Source organism: Thunnus thynnus, chromosome 19 (genome assembly GCF_963924715.1).
Source record: "Thunnus thynnus chromosome 19, fThuThy2.1, whole genome shotgun sequence".
NCBI lineage: Eukaryota > Metazoa > Chordata > Actinopteri > Scombriformes > Scombridae > Thunnus > Thunnus thynnus.
Window position 1 is genome coordinate 5,245,879 of NC_089535.1, and position 17,864 is coordinate 5,263,742.

At 39.4% G+C, this 17,864-nt stretch overlaps 1 protein-coding gene across 2 annotated transcripts in view; it reads right to left on the bottom strand.

Moving 5' to 3' along the window:
- Nucleotides 1–462: 462 nt before the first annotated feature.
- The window catches only part of clip1b (CAP-GLY domain containing linker protein 1b), a 42,353-nt gene continuing 24,951 nt past the window's right edge, over nucleotides 463–17,864 (bottom strand). For both annotated transcript variants that reach the window (XM_067573604.1, XM_067573605.1), the window contains 8 exons: nucleotides 15,802–15,908; nucleotides 10,702–10,747; nucleotides 10,452–10,495; nucleotides 6,471–6,564; nucleotides 6,209–6,374; nucleotides 6,055–6,107; nucleotides 5,859–5,971; nucleotides 463–4,209 (listed from right to left, as the gene is read on the bottom strand). In XM_067573604.1, coding sequence (XP_067429705.1) covers nucleotides 3,975–4,209; nucleotides 5,859–5,971; nucleotides 6,055–6,107; nucleotides 6,209–6,374; nucleotides 6,471–6,564; nucleotides 10,452–10,495; nucleotides 10,702–10,747; nucleotides 15,802–15,908 — 858 coding nt within the window. In that variant the 3' untranslated portion in view covers nucleotides 463–3,974. The remainder of the gene's footprint in view (nucleotides 4,210–5,858; nucleotides 5,972–6,054; nucleotides 6,108–6,208; nucleotides 6,375–6,470; nucleotides 6,565–10,451; nucleotides 10,496–10,701; nucleotides 10,748–15,801; nucleotides 15,909–17,864) is intronic.

Genomic DNA, 17,864 nt, shown 5'->3' on the forward strand with positions numbered 1-17,864 from the left:
GAGAATAAATAGTGAAAACGTTTCTTACTATGAAGCTGCATTCATGGGTAAAAGTTGCTAATAGCTTTATTTTATCAGATTGAAGAGTGTATAGATACTTGAGTCTGACCGAGGTCACATTTCATGTAGACTTCAGACTTATTTAACCCTCCTTTAAGAGACTGAATTTCCTGAAAATAAGCCCGTGATTTGCAGAGGTGAGCTCTCTTTATGAAGCAGCCGTCTGGCACTCAAGAAAAAAACGTAGCAGGCTCTTTCTGCTGCCTGAAGCTCTCAGGAGTAAATGGATCCGGGGGATAAAACTATAATGAGTCGTTCAGCGGCTAATCTGTATTGTCCTGTGAGTTTGAAAGTGGGGTTTAAATGTTGTCTCAGAGGTAGAACACCTGTCTACTGCGAGGTAAAGTCCTCAAGATGCTGCTGCAGAGAAAAAAAAACAAGGCAACACATGACAAGAGATGCTTATTTTCTTAGTATTTCTATTGGACTGCTCAGGAGTATACAGTACATAGAAAACAGTGACATTTACAACACGTCAACATCTGTAAAAAGGTTTGAAACCGTTTATAGATGCTGCCTGAAATTGTTACATATAAAACACGACACTAATTATTAGACGCATCACTTACTGTATATATAAAGTACAACAATGTTTTTAGAGTCAGTATCTATACAAACAGGCTTTTTTATTTTTCCCCCGGAGAGAGGGGAAACATCCTTATACAATGTCATCATATCTTATCAACAGGGCAGAAAAATAAAAATGTAGTACACATAAAAGCTTTTGTTCCATGGCACTGTGTACACGTTTATCAGAAAGACGCTTCTGATTAGTATTTACAAAGACTAGTGTGAGTGGTTAGTCACGTCATGTATTATATATACACACTGTTACGCTGGAAGATTCAATATGATCCAAAAATTGTGCTTTAGTACACGATAGGTCAAATAAATGTTGCTATACATGTTTAATCTAAAGAGGAAAGGGGCGACATTTTGGGAAATACACAATTTCGCTTTCTGGTGGAGAGTTAGCGTTAGCTTAGATGAGAAAATCGATACTACTTTCATATTTATGTTAGTTAGCCGCCTTTTAGCACCTCTAAAGCTGATTAATAAACACATTATATCTTGTGCTTGTTTATTTCGTACAAAAACTGAAGTGTAAAAACAACAATTTGCTGTTTTAACGGTTGGTTACACAGCTATGCTAGCTATTACCCATTTCTAGACTTTGTGCTAAGCTAACGTTAAAGGGGCCATATTACGCTTTATGTGACTTTCTGACGTCAGCTCGTCGCACATGCCCATAAACAACCGTCCTGTCTGTAGCACTGGTTGCTAAGGTTGTTGCTAAGGCTTTTTCCATGTGTTGTTCACTCTCATATTTCTGATCGGATTTCGGCTCCAACATGAACAATGTATTAAAAAAGTTGACATTTTGAGAAGAAGTGAAATCCTGCTACAATAGTTTGTTTACCTAGCCTCTGGAGCCGGAGGAAGCTTCCTGAAGCCGACCAATTAGAACAGAGTGGCCTCATCAGGAGGCGGGTCTTAAAGAGACAGGAGCTAAAACGGTCTGTTTCAGACAGAGGCTGAACTGAGGGGCTGCATAAAGGACCAATAGAAGATAAATAAGGAGTTTTTAACCATAAATCATGCAAGGATAATTCAGTAGAGCCCCAGAATATAAATATAGACCTGTAAATATGCATGATACGTCCCCTTAAAGCTAAGCCTGCAGCTTCATATGTACCGGACAGATATGAGAGTGGTATTAATCTCTTCGTCAAAGGCTAAAACTCCACTAGAAATTGAATAAACGTATTTCCCAAAACATCACACTTTAGCTTTAAAGAGGGCGGTATGAAATGGGACAGCACAATGAAATCATCTGTACTGGCCTTTGTGATAAAATAACTTTTGTTTAGAATCTTAAAAGTTAAAGCGCCGTATGTTTCTTGAATCTTTAAAGTGGACAGTGCAAATATTTAAGTTAGTTCGTAGAGGCTTCAATAGTTCCATCTGGGCGTTGTTCCTGTAACATGAGGCAGATGCATTTTAAAAGCCCACCTATACTACAGTAGTCCTACTACAGACTATACACTTTAATCAGTGCTAGCTTATTTCTCTGTAGGAATATTTACTGGTTAGTGACAGATCAGACAATAAATAACAAATTGCAACAACTTCATCATGAACTACAACAAATTCTCAGTAACGTTCGGACGCAATTCTTCCAGGATATTAACCTGTACGCTGACCGATGGGAAAGAAAATACACAAAAAACGTTGAGACTGAAAGTTCATTCGTGACCTTGGAGACAGTAGTTGATAGAGCAGTTTCACCACAAAGTCCTTTTAGTAGGTTTTCTGGAGCTTTCAATCGAGTTACTCAGTTGTAACGGAATTGTCGCTGAACTTTAAACCTCAACTTTCAAGCAAATGTGGATGAAAAGTCCTAAAAACGTTCGGAGTAAAATCTAATTCATGGCAACTGGGCGACTCCATCTGCTGAAGAAGATCGTGTGATTATGAGTGAAAGCTCCAGAACAGAAGTGGACCCTGAAGTGACATCGTTTTGTTAAACTACTGATATATTTGTAATATGTTAAGACAATTTCTATTAAATAGTTTGACAAAAATATCTTAAAGCTTAAAAAATGCTGCATGAGCCCTGACTTATTGTTTCAGACTTAAAAAATGTTCTTCTAGAGCTTCATTCACTGACTTTTTGTGGAGCTTTCAACCGCATCTCACAGCCTTCATCAGCAGGTGGAGTAAAACTCTGCGGGACTGTTTTTTACCCTTCAGGTTTTGCCTCTCAGGCTTCTTACAGGCTTTCATTGTAGGACAACAACGTCCACTCACAGCACAAATCAACTGTATTTAGTTTTGCAGCTTGAACTCCAAGAAAACTTCAGCAAACTAAAAAATCCACTGATGAAGATGCAGTCGGAAACTCTGGAAAAAGCTTGTAAATGAAGTTTGAAGATTTTTTTTTTCCAAGGTCAAAACTGAACTTCACTCAAGTTTGTGGTATTATTATTAGTTTTTTAACACTGAAGGCCTCAGTATGCTTTAAAAGAAGTGCTTGTTAGAAAGTAATAATAACGTATCAGTAACTTTCTGAACGCAGCGATTGGTCAGGAGTGCCGAGGTGACAAGTTCTCTTTTTTAAAAATTTTTTCACACAACTACTTCCATAATTTTTCTTGTGTAAAACTGAGGAACTGAGGTCGCTGTTTTGAATGCCTTTGAGGACGGACTGACCGAAAAAGTGCACCGTTATTCCAACGTTTCACTCCGTCTTTGAGTTGTGAACAACTGTAAACATTTTTGCCGTTACCCGTCACAAGAACCAGTTTCTTTTTAAGCATACTGCGGGTTGATACGCTGGAAGAAAGCCTTCGTAAAACGTCACCGAACATAAAACGTTTGACATGGCAGTTTCACTTGGATTGGTTCGTAGCTTTACAGGAATGTAGAATCGGACGGATGCTTCGTCTTCCCTTCAGTCTGAACTGTGCTTAAATGTTTTCCATCTTTTTTTTTTTTGTAGTTAATTTACAAATAAAGCCCCAAAAAATAATGTATGTGTGAAACATCACTTATGCTTATTTTTTTTTAAGATACAAACTCGGATGCAAAACAACACGTAAAAAACAGCGAGTGCAGAGGACGGACTCCTTTTGTTATAAACATCAATATTGCACCAAAGCAGCATATTTGGACGAGCATTCTGCATTACAGAACAGTTTATCTGCAGGATTTAGATCAGGACAGTTACCAGCTACCAGTGATATGCATAAATACAGTATAAAAATACATTATGGAAAAAATCTGCAGGGACTTTAGTCAGGCATGGCGGGCTGGATTGTGGGGAATGTAACGGGGAGAGTGAAATGTGTTTAAGGGTAGAAGAAGAAGGAGGGAAAAAGGGGAGTGCAGGAAAATTTTGGATTTTGGAGACTCTAGAAGGTCTGATCATCGTTGCAGGACTCCGTGGCGTGTCCGAAGGCCTCGCAGATGTCGCAGTACGGGCGCTCGTCGGCCGGGTTGCCGTGATAGGTGGAGTGAGGTACGGAGTCGGGGCTCTGGGCCTGAGTGGGACAGTCCTCTGTGTCGTGGAGGTCGAAGCAGTCGCAGATGTCGCAGAACAGACGCGGAGTCGCCTTCTTCGCCCGCTTGGAGACACCTTTGTCGAAACTGAGAGAGGAGAGAAGACGTGAGAGGAGCGACGTTCATTTTAAAAAGTCTGTGTCTCCATCAAACTCCCAAGACTAATTAAACTGTCATCGTTTTGTTTTTTGTTGAAATGTCTATTAGTTTTCAGCACAGGGCAAATATCTGTATATGAGTAGACAGAGAGTCAAGAGTTACAAGAATATAAGATTCTCAGCATTAGTAACCTCCTATTAATGGATTTTGTCACTTCTATTCTTTGTTCCTTGTCTTATTTCAGTTTGGAAACCACAGAGGATGTAAACTGGACTTAGCTGTTTTTATCCTATGTTTTTTATATTTTGGTAAATATGCACCATTAACAGTATGCTGATTTAGCTATTTTCAGTTCCTGTTTGCACAGATACTCATACATGTACAGACAACTAAACCTGGATCACATTGATACTGAAGAAAACATGAAGAAACGTGATGATTCTCAGGAAGGTTCTGGAGTCTTTTCTAAGCAGATTTATGGACTGTTATTCACAAAAAAGTGCATCACTGGAGGTGTAAATCACACTGAATCTAAAAAATATGTGTCATCCATTCACACCTCCCCTCCCCTCCCCTTCAACTCTACTGCCCCCCCCACCCCACCCCACCCCCCCATCCCCGGGAGGCTGAAAACCAAAACAAACAATGAATTGATCTACTGACAAGTAGTGTTTGTGTATCCTGAGTCACAAGCAGGCAGAAAGTAGTGAGACGGACGAACACATTGTTGGTTCTGGTCTTTTCATGGGATTTGTTGACATTAACAGAAAACTGTTCTCCTTCAGGAACAGGAGCCAGTCTGAGCAGCAGAGACGAGGCGAGTTTCAGTCAAACGTGAGTCAACACATCTCGAAACTCCCAAACCTTGTTCATGATTAACTACTGTGATCATTATGAGGTTTAACAGACAGAAACATGAAGCATGAGGCTAAACTGTGTTGGTTTCTATATAACTTTTAGGTGAAATTTAAAAGAAAAATAAAAGAATAATAAACTTTTTTTTCAAGTTACAAGCTTAACATGGTCGAACCAGGATTAAAAAGTATAAAATATATATATATAATAAAATACTCAACAATAATATCAGATAAAAACAACTATAATAATAAAATAGATAAGACATGCTGGAAATCAAAGTGTGCTGGCTTTTTTTTTTAAATTTCAGTTTTGAGGTGATGATTTAAATTACTTCTCAGAACTTCTTTTATCTTTTTTGGTGGAGAGTTTTGGAAACGTTGGTCTTGACAGCTCAGTAATTGGTACATTTATTCAATCTGGCGTAGGACGGGTTCGAAAAGAGAGAGAGAGACGTCAATCATCTGTTGTGAAGTCTACTTGAAATGATGTCGGCCTTAAACTAATTTGAAAGCGTGGGCTGTCATTGTGAGGCTGATTAATCGTTTGGTGTCAGAAAAATTGTGAAATATGCTTGTCAGGCTTTCTCAGACCTCAAGATGACGAATAAAAGTCCAAACCTGAAGTTTTCTGATTTAAAATGATGTAAAAAAGAGAAAATCTTCACTTATAAGAAGCTGAAATGCTTGAAATGTCACTTAAATGACTAATTGATTATCAAAACAACTCGTGAGGCTGCTTTTTCATCGTTGTGTATTTGTATTATTTCATATGTTTCATACTCATCGGTCCCGTCGTTGCCGTTGAACTCAGCCAGAGCGAGTTTCTTCAGTTTGATCTTCAGTTCCTCGTTCTTCCGCTGCAGGTCGACTATCACGCTGTTCAGGAAGTTGATCTGACGGAGACAATCGGACAAAAACATCAGCAACGTGTCGGCACAGGTAACACCTGCAGACTCTAAACGTGATCCGGTCTCACCTGCCCCTCAGCGAACTCCTTCTCCTCCCTCAGCTGCTCCACGGCTGCATCACCTGCAGAAGCAAAAGCGTGACTCAGAAAACAAACAGCACGACAAACAAGAAAACGTCTCTGTGTGTGTGTGTGGACGCTCCAGTAACCGTCTCCTCCTCACCTGAAGGTGGAGCTTCCCTGTCTTCTCCCTCTGAGGTCTCCGTTCCCATGAGCCTTTGCTCCAGACTCTGAACGCGACTCTGCAGCTGAGCTTTGTCTCTCTCCAGCGTCTCCACGGCCGTCTGCAGCGTCTTGGCCATGGCGTTTTCTCCTCGCAGCACGGCGATCTGCAGCGACGGAACGAACAGATAAATCCCTCACGCAGCTCAGATTACGCTGATAAAACCAGAGTTTCCCAGAAAAAATACGATGTATGTCTGTACCTCATTCCTCAGAGTTTCCAGCTCCCGATCTTTGTCTGAGATTAAGGCTCCGGTGGATTTTTGGAAGTCTGTTTCCTGATTAGAGATGGTTTCTCTGTGGGAAAAATAAGGAGATTTAGTGAGAATACTGTGTGTTAACTTCCTTTAAACTGAACCAAACTCAAACCTGAAGACACCGTTGCTCAAAACAAGCTGTGAAGATGAATTTTAGCTTCTATTTGACATAAAGACCAGCTCGATTTGTCTGTGGCACCTCTACATCTTCTGACACTTGCACAGTTTCAGTTTGATTTACTCTCTACAGAGCGTCCTCTGACCGTCCAGCAGTCAAAACCATGACGAGAGAAGAGAGCAGCTGATAAAAATGCTCAAAGAACAAAAAAATAATTATTCCATTTTTGGACAAAATCATTTTTTCTGTCTCTTTGTGAAGTTTAATTGACATTCTGAAGCTGCAGTAGTAGTGCTGGGTTACTTCCTGTTAGTGTTCAATAGTTAAAGTATGTTGACTTTTTGTTTACTAACTGATTAATAATATATAAAACTACACAATCAGTCTCTAATAAGAAATCGAGACAGTTTATGATTGTTCGGACTGCACACAAACACGAATCAGGGCTGAAAAAACTACAGCAAGCTCCTCTGCTTAGGAAAATAAAATAATAATAATAATAATAATAATAATTGATTGATTTGATTTAATGCAGTTTTAAACATTAAAGATGCACTGCGCCGGAGTTAGCTTGAAGCTAATTTGCATCCGTAGTCCCCCACAATCAAAACAAACAACAGCACAACAACAAAACAAACAAAAACAAAACACACAGAACAGACCACACAAAGTTCCCCAGAGATAAAGCTGAGCTACCGACACATGCAAAGTGCTTCTCCATAACCTGTTATTCCTCTTCTCCTTTCCACAAAGTTAGGTTGTAAAAAATAGGCAATAAATGAAAAGTACAAAGCAATAATCGCCTTTGAAGTTCCTCCCTACATGTTACATGGTGTGCTGTCTCTGTGTTATGGGTGTATAAATAGGTAGAGGTCTGTCTGCATGAGGTGATGAGTTAAGTTTTAGTTCAGTAGTCAGCGCAGTCGTCTATGATCTGGGAGACTCCAGTTCGAGATCTGGTGTGTGGACCTCCTTCATAAGGTAGTTTATTCATGAACACTTATTGTAACACTTTAATTTTCTAAAATTAAAAGTGTCATAAAAACAAAAACAGGATTTTTAAGCCTCTTTCCACTTTTATTCAAATACAAATACAGATACAAATAATTTTGCCGCCTCAACAAATACAGATACAAATACCGGGCCCTCTGCTCATCCCTGCTACACAGACACGTTGCATTTTTTATTTGTTAGTCTGGCAGATGAACCTCAGACTTCCACTTGTGAAATCAAACCTTCCAGCATCGTTTTAATATGTAAATGATTCTGGATTTAACAACTTCACAAACAACATAATAAAACAGCAAGAAGCCAAGGATTCGATATAAATTCACCACCAAGAATCTCAGCTGCTGTTGCTCAGCGGGTTTCACTTCCTGCCTCCAAAACCAATTATAACAGACCAGCGACGCCCAGCTGACACCCCCATAACGTCTCCGTTAGAGTCGTCCTGATGAATAAAACTAGATGTGAAGCAGCTCGTTTCACTGAATCACATCTCCAGTTTGTTTTTCCTCTTTTCAACCTGAGAACACTCTCTCCCTCCACATCTATTATTTCTGCTCTAATTGTACATCACCTCTTTATTTCCCTCCAGCCAACGGCCACAAAGCCGCCGGCTCATCTTCACGTCCCCTCTCTCTCCCCCCCCTCTCTCTTCGCTTCTGTCGCTTCCGTCTTACATCTCACACACGTCTTTTGATCCTCGACCGTCATCTCTCCTCAGCCGTCTGTCATCCGCACTTTATTAAGTATTCACTGTCAACTTCAGCGGCTGCTGTGCGGAAGTGTTCAGACGTATTAATCCTCTGATTACTGAGCTGAGAGACGTCTGTTCTCACCGGCAGAACTCGCAGGTACGGACAGGAAATCAAAGTTTCAGAGCTTCTTTTGTTCCCGGACTTAGAAAGGGATAAAAATACTTAATAAGTCTGACTGTTTGTTGTTGTGTTTATTGTGTAATTGTTTATATATTTTGTTACACCAATGTCCCCATTTCTGTCTAAATTATCACCTTTTTATACCACATCCAATTACACTAATTAAAAAAAAGAAGGAAAGAAAGAAAACCATATTTAAAAATTTAGCTTTAACAATTGGAATACTGTTAATTATATGCAAGTAGGGCTGCAACTAACGATTCATTTCATTATTGATTAAACCCATGATTATTTTCTCCATTTTATCTACAGAACAACAGAGGTTTGCAAACTGTGAGTGCTCTAAAAACAACAGGAAGTTAGTTTATTATAGTTTGGTCGTTGATTTAGCCGTTTATCAGCAGTTGGAGCTGCAGCAGCGGTTGTGACTCAGCTCAGAGAGACAATCAAGCTACTTGATTAAACTAAAACGCTTGACGTCTGCAATTTGCGTCAAAATCCGTGCTCCTCGTCAGGGTCGTAATGCAGTTAAATCTGAACACACAGACATGATAAACACATTTCTAGACTCAGGATGATTTACACGTCTCTGATGTCCAGGAATAAATGTCCATAAATCCACTTAGAAATCATAGAAAACAGACACCTCATAACTCCAGAACTTCCTGAGAATCATCTCATTTTTAAACCTGCATTATCTGACTTTTTGGCTATTTGATTTCAACAGAAACAACTAGTGAATACTGACATAACGTCACCTTTTAAGCTGATATGTTGAACTTGTTAGCTAACAGTTGCTTATTTCCACATCCAGCAGTTACGGAGCAACATTATCATTCATTTGGAGTCGTGTTTCTGTCCACCTGGTGAATATAAGTCCAATATTCACTCTCTTGTAGCTTCTGTTTTTACTCTCTACCAACTCCTGAGGGAAATATCTGGCTCTTTAGTTGCTAAATGCTCCACTATGTTCACCAGCTAGTCTACTTTCTCTGTAAACTGCTGCCTGCTGCAGCCCAAAACGACGCTATGAGAGCGCTGAGAGTGAAGCAAAACAGTAAAGTTGCAGCCGGACAGATAAACAATGAGCTGAAACTCACTATAAAGCTCTGTAAAGCCGAGAGGAGCTGCAGAGTTGCTGATAATTCACGTAACACGCTGACAGCTCATTCAGCTACTTTCAGTGTTCCTCAGGATCAAAGTAATCCAGTGAAAGCTGTTTGTACATCCGTAGGTATATTGCCAAATACAAGTGCTAATAGCTAGTTCTGCATACTTTTAATGGAGCCAATTTGCTAAAATAACATAAACTAATGTAGTCTCAATCTTTTCAGACTTGGAAAGCCTCTGGTCTATAAATAAATAGTAATAAAACACTCTGTTTCCCTCAGACCAAATGGATGCATTTATATTGCTTCTTTTATCCGACCATCAATCAAAAACTCAAATATATTCAGTTTACTTTCATATATCATGAAGAGAAGCCAGAAATCCTCACATTTCAGAAGCTGGAACCAGAGATTGTTGAGCATTTTTGCTTAAAAAATGACTAAAATGTTGAATCAAATACCAAAATAGATGATAGCTGATTAATTTTCTGTCAATCAATTAATCGTCTAATCATTGCAGCTCTAAATACAATTTGCAGCCTTCACACATAAAAGTGGATTTCAATGTATTTTATGTTCTGTCATTTACTTTTTGCAATATCACATCAACACAACACCGACTCTCGTGTTGGGATCTAAGATGATGAATTAAATCACACATGTAAGAAGATATTTTACATAAAACTAAACTTTGAAACTTGACAATAAAGTAAAGATGCAACGAAGAGGAAAAGATGATTTGTTAAATGATTAAATCAAAGCTAGACACATGTTAAAAAGAGCATATAAGTGAATATAAGGAACATATTTAGTGTCTTACCTGGTTTTCATGTCTGGCTGTTGACTGTTAAAGTCCTCATTGTGCTGAGAGACAAACAGACACAAATATAGAGGCATTTAAATAGAAGCTAAACCTGTCTGAGCTTTAAGACTTCAGTCACAGCAGGAAGTCAATCCTCACTGTGCCGAAAGCTATTAATCAAATCACCATTTGTGGCTTAACAAAGCCCTGATCTATAACAGGATGAAGGAAATCATTTACATAATATGAAAGTGGGAAAAATCAATACCTCCTCAAGATGCTGAGACTTCTGGGAGGCCAGCTTCAGCTCCTCACTGAAAAACAGAAAGAAAAGATAAGAGAGAATCCAGACCAGTTAAGTCTTTGTGATATCATGATCACGTCTACATACTTAAATCTGGTGTGGTGCCAGATGTTAACTGTGTTCACATCTGTTAAAGGAGACGTATCATGGAGAATCCCAGCTCTATATTTATATTCTGGGGCTCTACTGGAATATCTTTGCATGATTTACAGTTAAAAACTCTTTATTTATCTTATACTGGTCCTTTATGCAGCCCCTCAGTTCAGCCTCTGTCTCAAACAGGCCGTTTTAGTTCCTGTCTCTTTAAGGCCCGCCTCCTGATGAGCCCACTCTGTTCTGATTGGTCAGCTTCAGGAAGCTTCCGGAGGCTACGTAAACAAACTATAGCGAGGATTTCACTTCTTTTTCTTGTACTTTACTCAAAATATAAACTTCTCAAATACATCTCTACATATTCGAGCTGAATCCAATCCGAAATTTGAGAGTGGACAACGTGAACAACACACAGAACAACCTTAGCGACAACCTTAGCAACAACAGCAACAGAATGGACAGCCGTTTGTGGGCATGTGCGACAATCTGACATAATCACAAGGAGGAAGTAGAGGTAACAAAGTGTTCAGAGCAAGTTGAAGCCCTGACTTTGACCTTGCAGGGAGCATTTTTACAAACGTTCACATCAAGTTTTGGAACTTTGACCATGTTTAACATAAAGATCCGACATTATAAGAGTATAAAAATGACAGAAAATCACGAAAAACATGTTATGTCTCCCGCAAAGGGGACATATCATGCTTTTTCTGCTTTTACTGAGCTTGTCACACATGCCCATAAACAGCTGTCTGTTTTGTATCCTTGGTTGCTAAGGCTGTTGCTAAGGTTTTTTCATGTGTTGTTTGCGTTTTTCACTCTCATATTTCAGATCGGACTTCAGCTCGAACATGAACAGATGGATTTGAGAAGATGTTTTGGGTAATGAAGGAGAAAAAGTAGCTTGTTTTATGGTTTGTTGATGTGGGTGAAATCAGAACTAATCAGAACAAAGTGGGCTCATCAGGAGGCGGGGCCTTAAAGAGACAGGAGCTAAAACAGCCTGTTACAGACAGAGGCTGAACTGAGGGGCTGCATAAAGGACCAGTACAAGATAAATAAGGAGTTTTTAACTGTAAATCATGCAAAGATATTCCAGTAGAGCCCCAGAATATAAATATAAACCTGTAAATGTGGAGGATATGTCCGCTTAAAAAAAATCAGCCAAATGGTTGAACATTTCAGATTACAAGCTGATTCAACCCTAATGGCAAATTTATCTACAGCCCTGAAATCACTGTCAGTACTCTAATCTACAGTCTAATTCTCATCATTCAAAAAGCCATCTGTTGGTCTCGCTGCAGCTTACCCTCCTATTTTAAACATCTTAAAGGATTTGATGAGTGTAAAACCCAAAGTGGTCTATATACAGTATTCATACAGTACATCAAAGGATGGAAAATGCCGTGAAGATATTACACAGCTGATACTGTAATCTGTGGATGTGATTCAGACAGTAGCAGACACAGTGTCGTCCGTGGAATTTATGAATCTGGATATTTTCGGATGCTGGAACCAAATGATTTGAAGGAGTTTATCTCCATGTGGGTCATTCTTAGGATTTGTGTCAAAGGAAGAACTATGAGGCCATGTGTGACTAATAGCTCAGTCTGAGGACCATCTGGGTGAAATATTTAGCTTCGTGCTGTATAATTACATTTAGCATGCCTCTATAGCATCCTCCACTCCAACAACAGGGAGGAGGCTCAGTTAAAGGGGAAGTACACAATAAAAATATGGTTCTGCCATATTCTCAGACTTCCTTTAGCTAGTTTTACACATGAAATTGTTTCATAGATCCTTTCTTTCTCTATATTAGTGCGGGTTTATGATCCATGTTCCACCAAACAGAACTAAATAAAGTGTTTTTACACCCATACACATGAAACAAATGAAAAGAAATCTTAAAGCTGCATTAATCAGGTTTTTTTTGGCCACTTTGAGCCCAAACTTGGATATGAGTTGGGATCAGAGAGAATACATTATCACACATTAAAAGCACTTTCTTGTTATGAGTTTTGTGTCCAAACTTTTGACTGGTAGTGCAGCTGGTTGTGTTAGAGGCTGCAACAATAATATATCATTGTCAGAATTTTGAAACTTTCAAACATCAATATCGGCCTCATAAATTCTGTATCTGTAAGGCTTTAGAGCATCATATGGACTTGAGACAGGTTTTGTGTTGTTTTGATATCATCATCAGAACTCGGGTATCGTAGCGGCCCTCACTAATTTTATTTATTTGTAAATAAAGATGCTTGAAACTACAGTATAATAAAGGATATACTGCAGCAAACAATTAAGTCAGGAGAATGTTTTCAATGTTAGCTGCCAGCTTTAAAGGACCAGTGTTCAGGATTTAGTGACATCTAGTGGTGAGGTTGCAGATTGCAGACAACTGAATACCCCTCCCCTCCCCCTTTAAGCGTGTAGGAGAACCTACGGTGGCCATGAAACTCGCAAAAAACACGAAAGACCCTCTCTAGACTCAGTGTTTGGTTTGTCCTTTCTGAGCTACTGTAGAAACATGGCGGCCTTCGTGGAAGAGGACCTGCTCCCTCTGTAGATATAAATGACTCATTCTAAGGCAACAAAAACATAATAATTCTTATTTTCAGGTAATTATACACTAATTAAAACATACTTATAAATACTATATTCCATTTCTTCTGCTAGATGCCACTAAATTCCACACGCTGCACCTTTAACAGACAAAACCATCAGGATTTGACAAACAGTAGCAACAAAAACACAAACACAGAGAAGCACGTCTAAGCTGCGGTGAGTACAGCTGTTTCTTTCAGACGCCACAAAGCCACATTGATTCCACACAAACACACACACAGAGCTTAACACAGAGACACACACACACACACACACTCTGATGTCATAGCCAGGCGGTCCTAGGAGGAGAGACGGAGCTATTACATAACAGCAGCAGACTGAGGAAGGACGTGCTTAAGAGAGGATGGAGGAACACATTGTTGGGACGAGACAGGATGGAGGTGAAGGGTGGTGGGAAGTAAGATCTAACCGACTCATGTATGTCATCATGAGGGGTATTAAACATGAACCCTCCATGTAGAAACGTTACATTTTATAGGATTAATTTGCCCGTAGAAAACACAAAGAAGCAGACAAATCGCTGCTCCTGCAGGAGGATGAAGCAGCTTTTGTTTCACCGTGAGAATTCGTTGACATTTACGTCTCCGTCCGCTGCTCCTCCTACAGGAAGCTACATATTGATGACTATAACACAGCCAATTAAATACATTAAGAGCTCTGACGCCACAGCGCAGGGCTCTGATGACTCAGGAGGGGGTTGTGCGGAAAGATAATGTAAAGACTCAAACACACACGTGCAAAGACACCACATATTTCCACACACACACACACACACAGTCTATAAATAGACCTTGACGTCAGGCTGGAGATCCACCACAAACACAACAGAGCGAGATGAAAACATGAATATTTTTACCCTGCATCAAAAACTGTTTCAGATCTGAAGCAATCCATCACAGATCTGCTGCTAAAATATAGTTTTTATGAAAGATGGAGACTGTAGAAGCCATGAAAGTATCTTTATCATGATTACCGCTGTAGTTTTTCATGTTTTGGCCCATTTACCATTTTACATCACAGATGTTGCAAAACAATGCTGCTGTTCACTTCATGCAGCCATTCATTTTCATTTATTTTGACAGTATGGAAATCAATTATCAAACTCTTGAGTTATTCAATCCACTATTGCGTAAGTGTAGCCGGTGAACGCCTCTTGAAATTTTGCAGATCAGAGTCAGCGGAAGATCTCGATGTTTGAAATACAGATAAACAGAAAACCAACCTGTTTATATAGATGAGAGGAACAAATAAGCAAGTAGAACACACACACACACACACACGCGCGCACACCCACAAGGACCTGTCAACGTTACATTATGAAGTATAACAAGTGTAAATGAATGTAGAGCTGCAACTATTTTGATTATTGAATAATCGTTCCTGTAATTTTTCAAGCAAAAAAGGTCAAATATCTGTTATCGGCTTCTCAAATATGAGGATTTGTTGCTTTTCTTTGTCAGATGTGACAGTGAATTAAAAATCTTGAAATTGAAGACATCATCGCAGCTTCTGAGAAGATGTGAACGGCATTTTTTCACACTTTTTTAAAACGAATGATGAAAATAATCATTTGTTGCAGCCATAAATTAATGTACAGTATTTGTCATTCATTATTCTTGTCTTCTCCTATGAAGACATATTTTATATTATTAACACTTATCCTAAAAACTCATCACTTACATTATTATAGTGTGTAATAAACCATTATCAAATGTTTATACACTGATTATATGTTGTAAAGACTTGCAGCAAAGTGTTGTCAGCCCATTAAATAAGTCTAAAATCTATAACGTGCATTTAAAAATGGCCGACAAAAAAGAAAGATGCACGAGTTGTGGTTCAGGATCTAAAACTTGCAAACACTGTGGTTTGTAAATGTTTACATGGATGCCACAATACCCGAGAGGCTTTTTGTTTTTTTTCCACCGTGATTACGGGTATTGTGCTCCGCTCCATCATCATATCCATAATCACTCTCAATCACATCCTCTGGCTAATTATGGGCTTTATACAACAATTTATACCATATTTAGTAGTGTGGACATCTCTGTGGAGCGTTACAGCCGGAGTCGCCTTAATGACACACTTGACGTTTCTGTGTCAGACCAATAAAGGCTTTTTTTTAACATTTATTCTGTCTAAAAGCAATTAAATGCAGCCACATTTGCACACAATCCTCTCTATCTCTGTTGAATTAGATCTCGGCCTTTTAGTCGACGTCGATGTAGCCCCCCCCCCCCCCCCCCCCACCCTCAGGACAAACCAGTTTATTGAACTAGGCTGACTGGGGTCACCTTCAGAGGAGACAGAAAACAGGAAAAAAACACATCTGTTATCACGAACACTTACATTTCCTTGCAGAGGACTCCGATACGCTGGTTTTCCGAGCTGCTGCGCTCCTTCGACAGACTGAGCTCCTCCTGGTATTTGGAGTTCTGCTGTTTCAAAGCCTCCAGCTGGACCAGAATAGAAACAATAAAGAGTGAAAGGAGAAAAAAAAAAAAAGGGGTCAGAAATAATAGAGCTGCAGCGATTGCAGCGATTTGTCGACAGGCTGAAAATTAATCAGCAACTGTTTTGATTTTGAAAGTCATTTTTATGTAAAAATCCAAACAATCTCTTTTTTTAAAGCTTTTCTTTCTCTGTTAAGGTTTTTAAACTGCTGGTTGGACAAAACAAGACATTTGATGACTCACGTTTAGCTTTTAACCATTTTGTGATGTCATAATAAGCCAAATGATTCATCGAGAAAATAATCAGCAGGTTCACCTATTGTGAAAATAATCGTTAGCTGTAAATAAAACTGTAGTGACGTAGGTAGACTCATTATCAATGAGTCTGCTGATTATTGTCTTGATGACGTGGTTCAGTCGACTGAATGTTGGTCAATAAAATACAGAAATGATGCACATCACCCAAAAAGATTCAGTTGACTATCAAAGAAAATCAACAAATATTTCACATTTTAGAGGCTGGAACCAGTAAATTCTCTCTTAAACTTTACTTGAATGATAAAATCGAGCATCTATATCTCAATTGAATAACTAATTAATCAACTAATTGTTTCCGCCCTAGTGCAAGAAAACAAATAAATTCATCAACAACAATGAATGATGGAAAAAACAGGGTATTTTTCTGTTTTTTGTCTTTTGGATGTGTGTGTTTGTTAGTTTTCGTTATATTTTTGTTATTATAAAGATTTAAATGGGAAAAAAAAGCATTTGCATCCCAGTAAAAGTTACTCTTCAACAAGAGTAATTCTGGGTCAAACCACAGGTAAGACTTAAAAATATACATCGCCTTGATGTTCGTCATGACTCAGCAGAAGGCAGTATGAGGTTAAAACCATGTGAAACTAAAAATACCCCCCCACCCCCCCAGAGACATCAGCTCCTCCAACTTCACCTCAGGCAAACTTTTTGTTCTCATTCACGCAGGAAGTCTGAGATCCCCAAAAAAAAACAAAAAACGTGCAGAAATCATTTCTAACTGCTTTTAAAAACACGTGCAGCTCCGAGATCTCAGCAGCTTTAAAATAACGTTAATCAATAATTAATCAGGACCGACGAGCATGACTTTTAAAAATCAATGCCTTCGCTGAAACTCAGGTGTATAAATAAAATAAAAACAACCTGTGTAACGGTTCACACTGTCTGACGTCTGCAGGATGTTTCTGTTTGCACTCAAACGTCAAGCTTGTCATCCACTGTGTTTTCACTCCGTTTCTGCTGCCTTGCATGTGAGTTTCTGACTTTTTAAAACACCTCAGTATTCATCTTCATCTCCGAGACGCACGCAAACACATACGACATACACGTGCAACATGCAAACATGCAGAATGTATGCGCTGGTTCACACGCACAGACACAAAATCTGACATCAACACTGAGAGAAGCACTATTTCATAAGAGCTAATTAGAGCAAGTGGAGCAGGAGAAAGACTCATCAGCCACAGAGTATCACCTCTTTCTCCCTGCAGAGACACTGAAACGCTTTTTATTGGCAGGTTTTCCTCTCACAAGAGCAAAAAACCGATCCTACCTGGTAGTGAGGCGAGTAGATGTTGTTGGAGTAACCCTGATGCAGAGCGGCTATGTCCATACCTACACAGCTCACCTGCTAAACAAGAGCAGTGTTGTTGCTATGCCAGCACTGTCTCCCTCCCTCTATCTATAACATGCACACAGACCAACACGAGGCTGGGCATCAATAAACCATCAGCTCTGATCCCCTGCTGTGCACATCTGCGAGAGGGAAATGGAGAGCGTGTCGCCTCAGCAGCCTCTCTCTCTCTCTCTCTCTCTCTCTCTCTCTCTCTCTCTCTCTCTCTCTGTCACACAGTCGGGTTAAAGAAGCCAAGCACTTCCATTATGTAAGGCAGAATCAGCTCCTCCCAGACTCACCCCCGCCTC